Source organism: Kwoniella dendrophila, chromosome 5 (genome assembly GCF_036810415.1).
Source record: "Kwoniella dendrophila CBS 6074 chromosome 5, complete sequence".
In the NCBI taxonomy this organism is placed as follows: domain Eukaryota; kingdom Fungi; phylum Basidiomycota; class Tremellomycetes; order Tremellales; family Cryptococcaceae; genus Kwoniella; species Kwoniella dendrophila.
Window position 1 is genome coordinate 660,018 of NC_089480.1, and position 17,813 is coordinate 677,830.

The 17,813-nt window shown below is 43.0% G+C and overlaps 7 protein-coding genes across 7 annotated transcripts; 3 read left to right on the forward strand and 4 right to left on the reverse strand.

The window, feature by feature from the left end:
- Positions 1-54: 54 nt before the first annotated feature.
- Positions 55-1,646, reverse strand: L201_004088 (uncharacterized protein; the record flags this gene model as incomplete). Its single annotated transcript, XM_066219836.1, has 4 exons — positions 55-161; positions 217-307; positions 380-1,338; positions 1,394-1,646. 4 exons carry the CDS (start codon positions 1,644-1,646, stop codon positions 55-57), a joined length of 1,410 nt encoding a protein of 469 aa, XP_066075933.1.
- Positions 1,647-2,190: 544 nt separating this feature from the next.
- On the forward strand, positions 2,191-3,946 carry L201_004089 (uncharacterized protein; the record flags this gene model as incomplete). Its single annotated transcript, XM_066219837.1, has 8 exons — positions 2,191-2,424; positions 2,529-2,644; positions 2,696-2,790; positions 2,857-2,969; positions 3,017-3,169; positions 3,223-3,472; positions 3,521-3,806; positions 3,859-3,946. 8 exons carry the CDS (start codon positions 2,191-2,193, stop codon positions 3,944-3,946), a joined length of 1,335 nt encoding a protein of 444 aa, XP_066075934.1.
- Positions 3,947-4,001: 55 nt separating this feature from the next.
- L201_004090 (uncharacterized protein) lies at positions 4,002-5,246 on the reverse strand (the record flags this gene model as incomplete). The annotated part of the gene is made up of 6 exons (XM_066219838.1): positions 4,002-4,030; positions 4,182-4,254; positions 4,314-4,536; positions 4,590-4,686; positions 4,741-4,795; positions 4,851-5,246. 6 exons carry the CDS (start codon positions 5,244-5,246, stop codon positions 4,002-4,004), a joined length of 873 nt encoding a protein of 290 aa, XP_066075935.1.
- Positions 5,247-5,780: 534 nt separating this feature from the next.
- L201_004091 (lipoyl synthase, mitochondrial) lies at positions 5,781-7,320 on the forward strand (the record flags this gene model as incomplete). The annotated part of the gene is made up of 6 exons (XM_066219839.1): positions 5,781-6,022; positions 6,085-6,256; positions 6,320-6,476; positions 6,547-6,894; positions 6,957-7,135; positions 7,195-7,320. The coding sequence occupies 6 exons, from the start codon at positions 5,781-5,783 to the stop codon at positions 7,318-7,320; spliced, it is 1,224 nt and encodes a 407-aa protein (XP_066075936.1).
- A 43-nt stretch (positions 7,321-7,363) lies between these two features.
- L201_004092 (uncharacterized protein) lies at positions 7,364-9,052 on the reverse strand (the record flags this gene model as incomplete). The annotated part of the gene is made up of 8 exons (XM_066219840.1): positions 7,364-7,599; positions 7,666-7,899; positions 7,959-8,057; positions 8,125-8,414; positions 8,467-8,572; positions 8,622-8,736; positions 8,791-8,874; positions 8,930-9,052. The coding sequence occupies 8 exons, from the start codon at positions 9,050-9,052 to the stop codon at positions 7,364-7,366; spliced, it is 1,287 nt and encodes a 428-aa protein (XP_066075937.1).
- Positions 9,053-9,511: 459 nt separating this feature from the next.
- Positions 9,512-15,366, forward strand: L201_004093 (uncharacterized protein; the record flags this gene model as incomplete). Its single annotated transcript, XM_066219841.1, has 17 exons — positions 9,512-10,065; positions 10,143-10,282; positions 10,329-10,431; positions 10,486-10,522; positions 10,577-10,645; positions 10,697-10,825; positions 10,880-10,990; positions 11,043-11,141; positions 11,258-11,328; positions 11,377-11,430; positions 11,481-11,564; positions 11,614-11,710; positions 11,763-11,894; positions 11,944-12,273; positions 12,324-14,807; positions 14,870-15,179; positions 15,233-15,366. The coding sequence occupies 17 exons, from the start codon at positions 9,512-9,514 to the stop codon at positions 15,364-15,366; spliced, it is 4,938 nt and encodes a 1,645-aa protein (XP_066075938.1).
- Positions 15,367-15,659: 293 nt separating this feature from the next.
- Positions 15,660-17,550, reverse strand: L201_004094 (uncharacterized protein; the record flags this gene model as incomplete). The annotated part of the gene is made up of 8 exons (XM_066219842.1): positions 15,660-15,744; positions 15,798-15,964; positions 16,066-16,122; positions 16,172-16,227; positions 16,293-16,723; positions 16,802-16,998; positions 17,129-17,195; positions 17,354-17,550. 8 exons carry the CDS (start codon positions 17,548-17,550, stop codon positions 15,660-15,662), a joined length of 1,257 nt encoding a protein of 418 aa, XP_066075939.1.
- Positions 17,551-17,813: the final 263 nt, after the last annotated feature.

The following is a 17,813-nucleotide window of genomic DNA, read 5'->3' on the forward strand; positions in this document are numbered from 1 at the left end:
CTATCATCGCAATAGCTTTCTTTCGTCGTGACTGGGTAAGATACTATAATGCATTCAACGTAAACTTGATTCTACAATATCCTGTACCCTCGTTGCAATATATTCGAAATCTTCACACGCTCCTTGTATATATTCTGGATCATTTTCGTCATCCATATGCCCTGAAGCTAGTGTGTCAGCTCGATCAAGTTTGACCAAAGACAAAATACCGCTCACCTTCCAGCACTTCCATCGTGAAAGAATGAGCATATTCTTCGAAATGATCGTGATGAGGTATAGGTGTTTCGGAATTCATGGGTCGATCAAGCTTATCATGTACAAGAAATCAGTCATCTCGCCTAACACGCGACGTCCATCTGGTTGTGTCAAGGAGACTCACCACAGCAGCAGTGACCGAAGCCCATGCTCTAGCTGTATTAGGATGATTGTAACCCCCTCCACCTGTTATGATAGTTTTCTTTCCCCATTTTTTGACTTGCTGTATACACCACTTCATACCACCTTCACCTTCTACAGACCAATTACCATATTGACCCACTCTATCACCTGGTAGACCATCAGAACCTAATTGAACTATGATGAAATCTGGATCCCACGATTTGACTATAGGTTCAACACAACCTTCCCATATTGTTTTATATGTTTTCGATGAAGTATACGCTCTTAATGGTACAGCCAAAGAGAATGGAGTTGGTAACCAAGGATTTGTCAGTTCTGACCAAGGTGTAGCAGGTGGATAAAAGCCTGGAGCCAAATGATGGATTGAAAACGTCATAACAGAAGGTGGTTTTGGTGGTTTCTGTTTCGGCATAGGATCAGGATAAACTTTAGTTGAATGAAAAGCTGAAGATACTCCATCTGAATAATGTAAATCTAAATCTAGGTATAATATTCTAGGCGGTCTGCTTTTCATCCTCTTATTCCCATTTGTACCGTGTTCCTGTCCTTCAGAATTATAATCCATTTTTATTCTACCTTCTTTAGACAGCAGTAATAAACCTAAAACTAAATCATTAACATAACAAAATCCACCAGCTTCACTTTTTTTAGCATGATGTCTTCCGCCATCCCAGCAAAGGACAAAATCAGCTTCGTCTCGTAGTAGCAGCCTACATGCTGTTAAAGTTGATGCAGCTACCAAGGAAACGTATTTCGGTAACGTTGTGAAAATCGGATTATCATGTGTTAAGTTGAATCCGTCTAACTCTTGAATTTCCTTCGCGCTGGATCCATCAAGCCTTGCTCTCTTGGCTGGTCTTGAAGAAGATGAAGCCGGCTCTTGTGGCGCAGTAGGATCATAATCAGGCGATGAATCTGGCCGCTGTTCCGATAATGCATCTACGGAAAATTAGCAACTTTTCAAGTTGAATGATGACAAAGAATTGGGATTTACCTATATATTCTTTATCGTGATATTTCAGCAAGCAATCTCCGGTACCCAAGTCTTCATCAGGAGCAACAACTTGAGCTCTGGGATGATTGTCGATGTGCGCTTTATCTTCAATAATCTCATCCAACAATTCTAAAGCTTTGATCAACCCATGAACCATGCTCGATCGTCCGATGTTGGAAGGAAGATCATCCGATACATCTTGAAGTTCTTGTGACCATATATAGGACACTCTGGGTGTAGTAGGCGGGGTCATAGCGTGTTGCTAATGAAAGTCTTGATTAGAGAATGCTTATGTACCATATGATAAACTATGTGAGAATGACTTGTTCATTGCATAAGGACTCGATATACGGTAAGTTGCTTCGACCAAAATTGAGGTAATGTTGATCTTGCGACGCGACTGTCATTCAGTAACTTAACGGGTTGATATGAAGTCATCGTCAACCAAGTCGCGCTGATTACAAAGTCATTACCAATATTACAAAAGCTTTCTGGATTTGATGGTTAAATCTCTAATCAATCCTAATCGACGTTAGTCTGAGTCCAAAGGTTATCGGGTATACCCCAATTCCCGGATGATCCGGCCGGTAGTTAACTGAAACACCATCATAGCAAAAGGTATGGATGGTCATGAGATCAACATGATTGTTTTGATTTTCGACCACATGCATAAGCATGCGTTTGCTTTTCAAATGACTGTTGGGGTCGATACAGTCTCCATTCCATCACAAGCGATTCTGAATATATAATCATGTAGTTCAATCTACTTTTCACCAGAATAATTGAAATTATCTACAATGATACGTTCGATACGTCCTTTAGCTGCCTTAAGCACAAGAATACCCACGGGAACGATAAGATCGATCAGACGGTATGCTGCTCAAGCTGAATCAGCGAATGGATCAAGCGACGATCCGAAATCTCCCTCATTTCGCCAATCGAGATCAGCTCCAACTATACAGCCTCCTGCTGCAACGACAGAGGAGCCTTCTTTAGGAGAAAGTCCGTTGTTCCTTCATACCACGGAAACGGTTAGTCGTTCCTACCTCGCTCTATTAATTTAGGCAGTGCCCTCTTTCTAAATGAGTCGCTCACCATCGCTTCCCCTAATTGCTGTTGCTAATCATTCTTATAGGCGCTTTCCACTCCCGGAATACGGTTTACGGATGGACATGGACTAAAAGGCCCAACTGGTAAAGGTAGACAAACTAGGCGGATGAACTTATACCAAGCTATACGGGATGCTTTAGGGTGAGTTGCCTGTCATAACAATGGAATGGCTGTAGCTTACATCGAATGTAGCACGGCTTTGGCCACGAACCCCAAATCTTTCGTGTTTGGTGAAGATGTTCAAACAGGTGTATTTAGATGTACAACTGGATTAGTCGATGAATTCGGTAAGTCACATGGTATGGGCGTGCAATGAGCTTTTGTTTTGGCTGATTGAGTCAACAAATTTGCAGGTAAGAAGCGAGTTTTCAACACACCACTCACGGAGCAGGGTATAGCGGGGTTTGCTATTGGATTAGCGAGTGTTGGGGCAACAGCGATTGCAGAGATTCAGTTCGGTGACTATGTACGTATTTTCAGTCTGGGTCGAGGCATTCTCTGACGTTTTTACAGATCTTCCCAGCATTCGATCAACTGGTCAATGAAGCTGCAAAACAGAGATACGCGAGTGGTGGAGCTTATCCACTGGAAGGTGGATCATTGACTATCAGAGCACCGATAGGAAGTGTAGGACATGGTGGTTTATACCATTCTCAATCACCAGAAGTAAATAAAGGTTCAGGACTTTTTGCACAGGAGGTAGCTGATACAACTGCTAGGGATACTTTCTTGGTGCCGCAGGGCTGAAGGTTGTTATCCCAAGATCACCTATTCAAGCTAAAGGTCTATTGCTGGCTGCTATCAGAGATCCTAATCCAGTTTTGGTCTTCGAGCCAAAGATACTGTATAGGGCAGCTGTAGAAGAGGTTCCAACGGACGATTATACTTTACCTATTGGTCAGCCTGAAATAGTGAGAGAAGGAACAGACTTGACAGTGGTTTCTTACGGTACACCATTACATATTTGTCGTAAGTGGGATAACATTCATCACGAGCTGTTTAGCTAAGATGATTCAGACCGAGCAATCGAATTGCTCAAATCGCCACCTCCATCTCTCATCCCGTTCCTCCCTGAGGCCCTTCGTCCGCCAAATCCTGCTCCAGCAATCCAGCTTATCGATCTTCGAACTATCTCGCCAATGCCGCTAGGTGCGATGACAGAAGCGGTAAAGAAAACCGGTCGAATGGTGATTGTCCATGAAGCTGGTAAAGCAGGTAGTGTAGGAAATGATCTAGCTGGCGAAGTTGGTCGAAGAGCTTTTGAATATCTGGAAGCGCCTATTGGCCTTGTTAGTGGTTGGGAGTAAGTTAGACTTTGCAAAAATGCTGCCCATTCAGCTAACACCTTCTAACAGTACGCCCGTCCCGTTAACATTCGAGAAGTTTTACCAACCAGATGTTATTAGAGTATTTGATAAATTAGTCGAAACTTTAGCATATTAGAAGCATTCAGCATATTTTCACTTTCATCATATTCGGATAGGAGAAAACAGCTGTACTATACACATAAATCCATGCACATGTAATCTACAATCATGTACAAAGATGATATTTACAATAAACTCATAATGCAATGCAATGCAGACCGGAACAGAACAGGAGGAGAAATGATATATCAAAAGACTACAACAAGGAATGGTTAGCCTCAATAAGTATAAGGGGAACTGGAAGAACCTACTAGCGTGAACAGCTTCTGAAGCAATAGCACTACCTGCTCCGAAACCAATACCAGTTGTGAAAGCATTACCAAGCTATACCAGATGAATGTCAGCGTGATAATTTGGAACAACCACACCCAAGGTTCGCTTACCTGGCCACCAATTTTACCAAATTTGTTCTCTTTTGGAGGTTCTTGTACTACTACACTACCTTGCACTTGTTGTTGTGGCGGCATCATTTGCATATGGCCAGGAGGCGGACCTTTCTGATCGTAGTATGATTGAGCAGAACCTTGATATGGTACCATCATTTGATGAGGGGCTTGTTGCATTGGCGGTGGAGGTGGAGGGGAACTATAATACGAAGTGGGTGGCCTATTCTGCTTGTAAGCTATCGGTAGATATATGCAGAGCGTTCGAAGGCTTACAATTTCTCGATGTAGTTCGAAGGGAAAAGACCTGACTTAGGAAGAGGAACAGTGTGACCGTTCGGAATAACTCTTCCTCGGTACCATTGTTCGTTGACTATATGAATGGGTTAGTCTTGCGAATCTATCAAAATCGGATATTCATGCTCACCTTCTTCATCAACTACGATGGTATCGCCACTCCTAAATTGCAGATCGTCCCCTTCCTATACACGGGAGTTAGCTCAAGAATGCGTTCTCACACAATGCTTGAATACTTACGGTTCCACTGAAATCCCATAAGGCTTTAGCTCTGACTTCTGGTCTACCTCTTGGCGGTAAACTTGGCGCAGGAGGTTGAACATGTGGCTGTTGAGGGGCAGGGGGCTGGATTTGTTGTTGTTGTTGAGGTGGGGAGTGAACAGACTCTTCTCTAGCATGTCGAATGGTCCATGATGCTTGAGGTGATTGGGTTTGAGATATTTGAAGACCGGCAAAAGATGATGTAGGAGATGGAGGAGCTAAAGATGGGAATGGTCCAGTCGGAGAAGGTAATTTCTGTCTGATCAAGGACGCATCAGCTGAATTGATGATCGATAATGATTCGAGTAGAGCTATCGAAGAGAGTGTCTGATTGATCAAGTGAGAAGCGAAGGCCTGTGCGGGTTGTTGAGTCATGCCGGCGGTTCTTCCTTCTTGGTGTATGACCAGTAATCAGAAATGGAAAAGAAAGAAGAGGCTGTCGATGCTAAACTGTTGACTTATATTCGATTTTTTATATAGATGTTTAGGTGAACACGATGAGGATGAAAAGATCAAGGATGATTGAGATTTGATAGGTTGAAAGGTATCTATCTCTGTATAACACACAGATCATATAACCAAGCACACGCATTCTAGAGCTAGATTAGTTATTATATATTATATGTATTGTTCATGTCACAACAATAACACTCTGATCACGTGGTACGAAAGTTCTTCCGCTGGAAGCGACCGACTAGGAGATGGAGATTGTGTATACCTCCGTATCATTGTTGTTTTTCCAATGATGATAAAAGTTGGAAATCATAACGGACAAATAATCAAATCGCTATTCCGATCCCCCACAATTCAGTTCTACTCAAGAATAGAGATAAAAAGATCGCCTTATCTTGCAAGCTTATCTCATCATATTGCCATCCTATCGTTCACTCCATCAGACTCAATTAAATCATGCTTAGAATAACAGCTTCATCCTCTTCTTCAGCAAGTCGGATCATCGCTGGGCCATCTGTTCGACGCGGTCTTGCCACTGCCGTATCTACACCACCTTCATCATCAACAGAGAATACTGCCGCTCCTGTACGACGTAAACGATTCGAGAAACTTGACGATGGTCTTACATTCGATGATTTTGTATCTGGAGAAGAGTTACCTCCCTCTGGTGACAGAGTAGTTTTGGGTAATACATCACAGTATGTCAATATCGTTATCAATGATACTGTAATTAAGCTAATTTATAATCGTTTATCGTCAGACCTCGTTTGCCATCCTTTTTGAAACACCCTATACCTACTGGAGCTTCATATAGTAGTATTAAGAAAGAATTACGAGGGTTGAATCTGCACACTGTCTGTGAAGAGGCAAAATGCCCTAATATAGGTGAATGTTGGGGAGGTGGAAAAGGGAATGCCACTGCAACTATTATGGTAAGTCCACGTTGTGTAAGCTATCAACCAACAGCCAGAACTAAATTATAATTGCACTTCCAGCTTATGGGTGATCAATGCACTCGAGGTTGCCGATTCTGTTCAGTCAAGACATCTAGAGCACCACCCCCGCTAGATGTCCATGAACCTGAAAATACCGCCGAAGCTATAAGTAGATGGGGTTTAGGATATATCGTATTGACAAGTGTAGACAGAGATGGTGAGTGGTTAATCTAGCTTCTGATTACTCACACACGGTCTTGCTGACGAATGATCTTCCCATCTACCAGACCTCGTAGATGGTGGAGCAGCACACATAGCATCAACCATTTCAAAAATCAAACAAAAAGCGCCAAAAATTTTAGTAGAAGCTCTGACACCTGATTTCGCAAATAAAGGAGTGAATACGATACATACAGTCGCATCTTCTGGATTAGATGTGTTCGCACACAACGTAGAAACTGTCGAGAGATGTACACCATTCGTAAGAGATAGAAGAGCAGGTTTCCAACAATCCTTGAAGGTGTTAGAACAAGCTAAAATTGGTGCTAAGAATGCCGGTAAAGAAATTTTGACGAAGACTAGTATAATGTTAGGTGTTGGTGAAAGAGAGGACGAAATCCATGAGACGCTCAAGAGTGAGTTTATCTACTTCCAAATCACGTGTATATACGGAAGCTGACGAAATCATCGAATTTAGGATTGAGACAATCAGACGTAGATGTGGTAACCTTTGGTCAGTATATGAGACCTACGAAGAAACACATGAAAGTCGACAGATATGTACAGCCAGAAGAGTTCGCCAAATGGAAGGAAGTCGCTGAGGGTATGGGCTTCTTGTATGTTGCAAGTGGACCTTTGGTCAGATCGAGTTACAAGGTAAGCTCTCAGTATTCTTTGTTGTGAGCACAGAAGCTGACTCGTTTCTATAATATCAGGCAGGAGAGTTCTTCATTGAAAATGTACTCAAGAAGAGGAGAACGGCAGCTGCTGGACAAGCCGCCGCAGAGCTTTCCACACAACCAGCTGAATCCTCATCTTCTTCTTCTGTATCAAACGCATAATTGTATATTTTGTAATGCATTGTATGTATATATAGTACAGATTCTACCGAGCTTTCCATTCGCCGCCGCCAGGACTACTTCCCCAGGTTGAGGATCTCATCATACCATTACGATCGTCCCGTGAGAAATACCCGCTTCCAGATCTTTCAAATGCTGGCGATCCCGAGGGTAGCGAAGATGGTATATATTCTTTCTCTTTTCCAACGACTGCTTTTGAGACTTCTTTCTGAGCTCGATTGAAGACTCGTAGACCGAACGAAGCTACCGTCCATACTCCCCCTAGAGACGATTTATGCTAGTTAGCCTTATGATTGCTTGCTAAGATCACCGATTATCAACACTTACCTATGACTCCCACTAATCTGATCAAGAATTGATATAGCGATGTTGTACGTTCTCTTACGGTTAAAGCCATAGCTTCAAGATCGTACTTGAAGAAGATACCCGGTACACCTTTCCCATGTTCAAACGATCTGGAATAGTCTGTTACTGCGTATTGAGAAGTAACAAGACGTCTTCGAGAAGCATCAATATATGTTGTTGGAACGACACGCAAGAAATACTGGAATATCGTGAACGCTGTAGTAACATATAATTAGCATCGCCATACTATTCGTGCTGAGTTTTTGGCAACTGACGCTCTTTAGCTATCTCATAGCTCTTATCCAGCGGTTGGGAGATGGCAGGGAAGAAAGGTCCGAACGAGAATTCGTGTACAATATGGGAAAGGTTCATCACTAAGGGGAGTATAGGCAATATGTAAGAACGCACAAACATTGACCATAAGATGTTAGTTGTACTCACATTGATGATCTGTATGCTCAAAACTCATGTAACCGTGACCAAGGGTAGTGATATGTAAATTCGCTGTAACCTTTTTTACTTCGACACTACCGTATATTCTACATGCTGGTCCATCAGGCACACTGTCGTATGTAGGTCTATAAGCGGCTTGAGTTCTCTTCACTCCTTGACGTGAGGGAGGTGAAAAAAGGAGACGCTGAATCCCGGTAAATGTTCTCTTTTGATTTGGTGTACGACGGCGGGAAGAAGAAATGATTTCCGAAGCTGATTGAGCGGTTGGCGAGACGTGTCTATAAAGAACGTCAATATCTCGTTTTATTGTTCACGATAATGAGCACCTACTTCATTGATGTTGATCCAGCTGTACTAAAATGCGTACCATCTTTGACAAAGGAATTACTGAGATGCAATCTATCTCCTACGGCATCTCTTAAATCGATAGTAAGGTCTAGACGACAAATCAGCTAGCTATATGATAAGCATATTGAATTACTTACAATGACATGGCATAGCTACGGTCAGATCGACATTGAGCTGGAGATCCTTCTGTAGCTCATGATCCACGTGAAAGGCATAATCCGGTGCACCATACAGGTATTCTCCCAAGTCGTTCTTAATATTGTCAATTAACCAAATGCAAAAGCGGAAATATATCATTATACTCACCAGTACTAGCAGGAATATTATAGCTCCTACTATGGCAGTCAATACACCTCCTCTTCTGGACTGAACAGTATAAGTGGATTGGACCTGAATTTCAAACTATATTAGCGAATGAGCTTGAAAACTTGACATCTTGACATACCTTTGGGAAAGCATCAAAGCTTTTTATAGGTGCCAGTTTATCCAACTCTTCCAACAAAGACTGACTTTCCCTTCTTGGCCTCGATTGCTCACTTGCATGGTCTATCAAGTGTGGCTCGTACATGTTAGTCAAAGTCAATGGCTCAAGAATGGCTCAAATACGTCAAAAGAGGTGATGTCAATAGTGAAATGTCAAACTCATTCGCCAAGTTAGTTGTAAGTTAGTTGTACTGAACGTGGACGTGGTTTTACAACCACGCGGAATCAAAATACAACCACTCGTCGTTGTCGGCGAGTACCGCGTCTCGACGTGCCTGCTTTGTTTTTGTTGTTTAATTTACCCTGAACTCACCACAGCAGTACCAATTTTGTACGTCAACAACATTCCAGACAATAACAATGAAAATCTCGAATGGGTAGATGTTCATTCAACTTCACTACTTTCAGGTGATCCAATCGCTAAAGCATCTTGAAACAAAGTCAACAATTACTTATAAACAGCTTGGACATTTCTGACCGCTTGCTCACTTCAGCATTCATGTCGGAACATATCCAAATATAACTCAATCAACCTTCTCAGTAGATGTCATTATCCCCTTCCAAACCAAGAACGCTATCTCGTCAGCCCTCCTCTCCATCCCTCGCTGTAGGTTTGCCTCCAGCTTTACCTGAATCCAACATCATGCAACCTTCTTCACCATCGAAAATGCCCAAGTCAAAATCCCGAAAACGTATACATCGAGGTGACGTCTCATCATCAGCAGCTTCTTCCGATAACGAGGAAGAAGATACACTGCAAACAACACCCAAAAGAAAGATTATCAATCCTATAGACTCTCCTTTACCACCTTCAACAGGCAAGAAAACAGTTAAGAAGATGACTCTAGAGGAAAGATTAGCTGCTGCTGCAAGTACAAGTAAAGCTGGAAGCTTAGCTAAAGGTGGCCTAAAAGCAAAAGTGAAAAGTAGCAGAAGTTTAGCAGAATTAAGTAGTTCGATTAGTGAACCAGCAGCTATGGCAGAAAGCTCTTCGTCTGGCTCAACAGTCTTGATGACGCCGCAATCTAGGTCAGAGATAATTGGATCTAGGAGTACAGCTTCAACCTCTAGCAGTGATAAGGTAGTCGTTTGTGTTAGGTTAGTCTCGATTGAAATATACTATCTTATCTCTGAATCACCCGAAAGACAACGCTAAGCCCGATGATTTTTCGCAGAATCAAACCCACTGAGAATCCATTCGCCAACATCGCGTATGAAATGACACCGACTTCCCTGACGTTGTCAGATGAACATCCTGGTGTCAAGAAGAGGGGAGGCAAAGCAGGTAGAGAAGATGGTTATACTTATACTTTTGGTAAGCAGGTTTAGAATATGAGCGCATATCTGATGTTTCCGAACAGACAAACTTCTCCAGTACCCTTCAACTACGCCAGAGCTATATCAACAAAAGATAGCACCTTTGGTGGACAAAGCCATGAATGGGTTTAATAGTACGATTTTCGCGTGAGTTGATGTTCAGCTGCAAAACGTTCATGTCTTGACTTTTCTTTACCTCAGCTATGGTCAAACAGGTAGTGGAAAGTCTTTCACTATGGTATGTCTCTTAGTCTTGATGATGTGTGAGCGAATATACTGATATGTACAACAGACTGGTACATCGGAAGAACTGGGTATAATACCATGCGCAGTTGACGGTGTGTTTGATGCGATTACCGCAGTAAGTATCGCTACTTTCCAAGTATATGACTTGAGCTGAATCTTTGACCAGGATACCGAGCGAGCGTTCCTTTTGCGGGTCTCGTATATTGAGATTTATAACGAGACTTTGCGAGATTTGCTGAACTTCAAGAAAGGTCCTCTGAAAGATGATGAGAAGCCGGCTATCCATTATGCGAAGGTGAGCAGTATAGCGTTTCAGCAAACCCATATAGCTGATCATTATGTGAAATAGGGTAAAGTATATGTTGACCCGTTGTCTGAAGAGATCGTCTCAACACCTCAGGATGTGATAGATTTGCTAGAAAAGGGTAATGCTCAGCGTAGAATAGGTGCAACCGACTGGGTAAGCCTTCCGACCTCGCCAAGTGGTGACATGGCTGACAGGCTTTTAACAGAATGAACGATCATCGAGATCGCATTGCGTCTTCACTATCGTCGTTGAGTCGAGACCAAGGGATGGTGATGGAGATGACGATATTAGATTGTCTCGGTTGGTGAGCGATACATCCGACTATGTATTGTACATAGCTAATATAGTTATTTTTGCAGAATCTTATCGTAAGCCTGCACCTTACCTGTACATGGGATTGCTGCTAAATTCTACCTGTAGGATCTTGCTGGATCTGAGAAAGCTGTTTCAGACTCTGAGAGACGTGGTGAGGGTAAACATATCAACCAGAGGTGAGCCACAGCCAAAGAGTTAGACATGAAGAGCTGATTTGTACTCAGTTTGCTCGCTCTGCGAGAGGTGATCAACAAATTGACCGAAAAGACCAAAGCAACGTAAGTTGGTATCCTTTATCGCTTGATCTATAGTGCTGATTAAAATTCAGTCATGTTCCTTATCGAAATTCGAAACTCACTCATCTGCTTGAGAATGCTCTAGGAGGTGATTCCAACATATGCGTGATATGCACGTGAGTTAATTATTCTGGTTGTTACGAGATGAACTAAAGGTGTTTTCAGCATGTCGGCGGAAGAAGAACACTGCTCGGAAACGCTTGAGACGCTAAAATTCGCTGGACGATGTTCTCAAGTAAAGACGAACGCGAAGAAGAACGTTGTGAGTGGATAAGGGTATTATTCTGTTGAGCGATGCTGATGTGTTTGGCCAGTTACAATCATCGGAACGAGCACTGATCAAAGCCAAAGATCAAGAGATAGAGGAGCTGAAATTGCGGCTAGCGAATTTGACGAAAGGTGAAACCCCAAGAAAAGAGGAACCACAAGAGGATGCAATGTCAAATGTAGGTGCCTATTGTATAGATTGAGGAGGTATGCTGATGACCTACATAGCTCGCTGAATCTGTAGCCGCAATGGAAGCTAGAAAAGCCAAGCTAGCTGCTCAACTTTCGAAGCTGAATGGCGAGATTCTTACTTCTGAATTACCAAGGTCCGGTTCTGGTCTACCGCTCTCGCCGCCCAAACCAAAAAGGCGGCGTATTAGTGATTTCTCTGCCATACTTGCAACTGGATCTGGCAGAATGGGTATAGGTTTGGGTACTCCTAAGAAGACAGTCGATCGAAGAGCTATCAGTGGTATGAGCAGATTAACAGAAGAAAGTGAAGGAATGGCTGGTATCATGAATACTTTAGATCAGGCGGCTGATGGTAGCGTAGCGAAGGTAAGTAACTGAAAGGGACTCGAAAAGCGAAACGCTTATAACTTGAATAGAGTTTCGAACAAGATCGTGCTTTGGCAGCTGCCCGCCGCAACCTTGCAGCCAAAGAAGAAGAACTAGCCCTTGCCAACCGCAATCTTGCGTCTGCCCTTGGTCGAGCCTCTCAATTATCCGAACGTGATGCTAGGATTATTTCACTTGAAGCTGAACTTCGGGAGGCTCTGGATGCGCTTGCTTCCACTCAAGAAACAAAGCAACACACAGAACAGGAATTGGCAGCCACTCGACAAAACCTTCAGTACATCGAGAACGATATGATTGATCGAACCGCTCAGCTCGAGAATACTCGTAATGACCTTGTGGCAACCATTGACGAACGAGCGAAAAAAATAGATGAATTGGAGAACAAGATTATCGATCTTCGAAATAGTAGAGAAGAATTGATCATTGAAGATCAAGGTAGATTGGACGAAATATTAAGACAGGTAGCGGATGTCAAACAAGAGAAAGAAGCATTACTATCGGAGCTTGATGGCTTCAAGACACAACTCGATTCAGCTGAAAGAACAAAGCAAGAGGAGCTGGAAAAAATCAAGTCTGAAATGGAAGTTCTTGTTAAACAACGATCAGATACCCAGGTGGCTTTGGAAGCTGCCACCACACAAAACACAGCTTATGAATCTACCTTGTCAGATTTAAGAGGTCAAATCGACAGTCTCTCATCGGCTCAAGCCTCACGTCAAGCTGAAGTAGCAAACCTACAAACCGAAAAATCCCTCCTTGAACGTCAGACCGAAGAAGCTCGTTCTAATCTCGACCGTTTCCAACGTGAAGTGATGTCAAACGAAGCCACAGTATTAAAAGAATTACGCGAGGAAATTGGTAATTTAAGGAGAGGAAGAGATGAGGATAAAGCAGCTTGGGAGAAGACAAAGATTGAATTGGAAGAAGCAAATCAAGTATTCAGGAAACAGCAAGGGGAATCTCAAGCTGAAGCGGTAAACGTACAAAATGTTATTGTTGAAGCTGAAGAAAGAGAGAAGAAACTGCAAAATCAACTTGCTGAGGCTTTGAGAACGTTAGAAGAAGCTGCTAAAGCGAATGCCAACTTGGAAGTTAGACTCCGTCAAGAGACTGAATCGAAGGTATCTCTTGAGAATGAGAAGGTGGAACTTCTGTCACAATTAACAATTTCAGATCAACAGGTAAACGCAGTTCAGCAAATCAATCGAAACCTAGAAGATCGTTTCCAATCAGAATCTACCTTGAAAATCACCGCTGAGAAAGAGCGAGATGAAGCTCGATCGATGATGTCTGAAGCTGGTGGCATCAAAGAGCAACTACAACTAGAAATCGGAGCTCGACATGAAGCAGAAACTAAACTCATCGACATCACTAAACAGCTTGATTCGCAATGCATCCTAGTCACCAATCTCCAAGCGCAACTCAGTATTCTGCAAGATGTCCAGGACAAATTGTCTGCAGCTCAAACAGATCTTGAAACTCAAGAGAAGCGGTTGGAGATCGAATGTGCCGCTAGACAAGATGCCGAGAACAGATGTGTTGAAATGGCTAAACTTCGAGATCAAGCGGTAGCCGTTGAGAAGGAAAGGGAGATCATGGTGGAAAAGGAGAGCTCGGCTAAACGAGAATTGGAGGATCAAGTTGAAAACCTGTCAAGACAACGAGAAGCCAATCTTGAAGGTGTCAAAGAGATTAGAAGGAAATTAGACATCGAGGTGATAGAAAAAAAAGAGTTGGAGCAACAGTTGGATCAGCTGAAAGCCCGACAAGAAGCTGCGAGTTCAGGGGAGGGGGAAATCAAGGAAGCATTAGCTAAAGAAATTTTAGCAAAGGAAGAAATCTCTCGCCAACTGGTTAAGGTCACCGAAGATTTCCAAATGTCAGTCGAAACTCTAAAGGTGGAACTATCAGCATCACAAAAAGCCACAAGAGAAGCAGAGCAAAGGCTCTCATCCTTATCAGCCCATACTCAATCTATTTCAGATATCCAAAACCAGCTCACAATTGAAATAGCAGCCCGAAATGCCGCCGAATCACACATCTCTGAGATTTCTAGAGAATTGGTGAACAAGCACGAATCTGCTCAACAGATCTTGGAGGAAGAATTGTTATCCGTTCGTGAAACCCTCAAAGCAGCTCAATCAGAAGCATCAGAAGCGCGAATGCAAATCGAAGATCAACGAAACAAGTTGAGTAGATTATCAGCCGAATTAAGTGATATCAAATCAAGATCTGAAGTCACCATAACGACTTCAATCTCTTCTCGTCTTCGACATTCTGCTCCTGGTCCAGGTCATGGTATTGACAAAGATATGTCTTCTACAGCTCTTGATAGCTTGCGATTGAGATCTAGACGAGGTGTTTCGAGTGGTACTGGTACGCTAGAAAGAGATCATTCCTTAGATATGCTTAGAGCAAGAGAAGAAGAGGAAATTGAGCGACTAGAAAAAATCATCGAGGTGCAAAAAGGTATCATCGATGAACAGAGAGAGAAGATAGAGAGATGGGCCAAGGTAAGTTGGAAATTCCGTATATCAAGTATATATTAAGCTAATTTGGCTGCTTGTTTTGATAGGAAATGGAGAAACAGCGAGAAATCGTACGATTGCTTACTAACGACAACTCTGCATCTGTACCTTCGCCTTCACCTGTACCTATCCGAACGGGATCCCCTCGAGGTCATGCCAAATCCCATTCTATCTCCCATTCACCTATGCCTTCGCCGTTGCCAAATGCAAAGGGTTTAGTTTCTACTTTTACTGCTCGGAATCTTGCTTTACCTACAAGCCCATCTCCACTCCCAATGCATCCTTCCCAGTTCAACAATTCTTCATCCAGAAAGAATAGAAGGGTCACCATTGAACATGATATCGACCGATTAGCAGGTAAGTTAATTTCTGTTCAAAGATCGGATCAAGCTGATATTCATCATTTCTAGAAACGAGCAAAGTTAATAAAGCTAAAGCTATATTTGAGTCTCCAGAGAAGAACGCAGTTCCTGCGACTCCACCCAAAGCGCCTCTCAGGGCAGCCCAAAGTATAAGATCAGTTCCCAGACAACGTCGACCGTAGATAAAGCCTGGAGCATCAGTATTGCCTGTCCTAGTCAAAATTCATATTGTCCTGCTGTGCAGGGAGTTTCATACCTTTTTCCTTCTGCTCTTTTCAGTTTATTTCCGGGATGATGTTTTCTTCTTTTTATTGATCGTATATTCCCTGCATGTATATAAGCTATTTGATGGTCGTTGGTTTGAGAATCCATCCATGTTGACTAAAGATGTTAAGGTATAACAAATAACAAAATGCATATAACTTCTTTCTGAAAATTATGACAAAGATGACAACAACCGCCTACATGTTGATGTTTAGAAATCCGTGAAAAAGTGATCGTATGGTCCTGTTCCTGCCTTTCCGTATGCACTGACGTCTGCTTCTTGATATCGGTCAAATCTGAGAAGAATGTAAGTTTTTGGAACAACTACATAGCAGGATGAGATACTTACTGACTCGCATCTCCTTCTCCCTCAATCTTTGGTACGTATGGTGCTGGAATTTCCCTTCGATAAAGTTTATCCCAGTCGACTTCGGCGAACCAGCCGTGAGCGAAGATATCTGATGATCCGGCCCGCAAATTACCATAACGTTTAGTCAAGTCTCCAACCAGAAGGTTCTTGAGCAATTCTTTTGCGAGGGGATCGAAATAGGATGGGTATCGGACTTTTCCAGCAATAATCTACGCTGTCAGCTTGTTCGATGTTACGGAAGACTAACTTTTTCATATAATTTCATTGGATTCCCATCCTCAGTGAAGAAAGGTGGGTAACCGGCCTAGGGAAAGTCAGCTGAATGCTAGGCTGAGAAGGGTGGTGCAACTCACAAGCATTTCAAATATGAGTACACCGAGAGCGTACCAATCGACACTTTTATTGTAACCTTTTGACTGAACAACCTCGGGAGCGACTAAATATCAGCGGAAGTGTCATCATACAATTACTCACGATAATCAGGAGTTCCACATAAAGTCCATGTGATATCCGGGACGTGTTTGGCGAAACCAAAATCTGTTACTTTAACATGACCATCGGCACCAAGCAATAAGTTTTCCGGTTTGAGATCTCGGTAGATGATATCGAGCGAATGGAGGTAATCAAGCGCAAGGGCGACTTCAGCAGCGTAGAATTTGGCAACAGAATTGGGGAATCTTTGACTTTTTCGAAGCAAACTGAACAGTTCTCCACCAGCTACGAAATCCATAACCATATAAAGATTGTTGACATCTTGGAAAGTACCCCAAAGGTTGACAAGGAATGGATGTCGAACTCGGACTAACATTTCACGTTCAGAGTTGGTGTGTTCTACTTGTTTCATTTTGATTACTTTCTCCTTATTTAGAACTTTGACGGCATAGAATCGTCCGTTATGTTTAGATCTGACGAGATGTACACGACCAAAAGATCCTGTACCAAGCCTACAGATATCAGCGGTGATCACACCGGGTAAAACTCACGTTCTTTCGATATAGAAATCGTTAAGAGCATATCGTCCAGCAGTTTTGCGCTGAGCAGGTTGAGCAGGAGTTGGTGTAGGGTTATCTTGAGGAGTGATTGAAACGGTTTCCAGTGCGGCTTGAGTAGCTGCAGCATTGATAGCGGCTACTCGAGCTTGTTGAGCTGCCATTTGAAGGTTGGCTTGAGCAGCAGCAGCCTAAAGCGTGATCAGCTAAATTGCAACGCATGTCACTTACCTGTTCCTGAGCTTCCTTTGCCTTTTCTCTTATCCTCTCTTCATCTGCTCCACTGTCATTACGATTAAGAGGTGGCTGAGGTTCGGAAACGTCGGTCATCTGGATACTCATAGTTCTACTTTCGGAAACGGGTGTTTGATTTTCGGGTATTGATCCGCTGTTATGTACACCAAGAGCTGAAGAGAGCGTACGCGCTTGAGGGGGGACGTTGGACAAAGAAGAGGACGCCGATGATCCAGCAGTAGATTTCACATGGAACGGTGGTGATGGAGAATGACTGTGGGATTAGCTGCAGCCGTTACGAGAAGTACTCACCCTTCGATACCCTCCATTGGGGTGTGAGCCGACTTGGCATCTACTGCCGGGGCGAGGGGTGCTGGAGCAGATGGTGTCGATGGCTGAGAACTTATTGGCACTGTCTTTGAGGAGGCAGAAGGTGATGAGGGATTCGATTTATTAGAGGCAGAAGACTGTTGTTTTCTGTGAAATTTGTCTGACACTTTTTGGAACATGTTGAAGAAGCGAGATGGAGAGGGAAGATGGGCGAAGAGGAAATCTTACACAGACCACCTTTATCGGGAAAGGTATAGGGTAGAACCGCCGGTGCACGGACAGATAGGATCAAGCTATACTGTATATGTGAATATGAAATGTGAATGGAGATTATTGAATTACAGTCTGTTATGAGACCGTGTGTGGGAACTATACCTAGGATTAGTGCTGATCACCTTGAATGGTGTTGTGTTAGCGTATAGTTGCCACGTGATCTGCTATA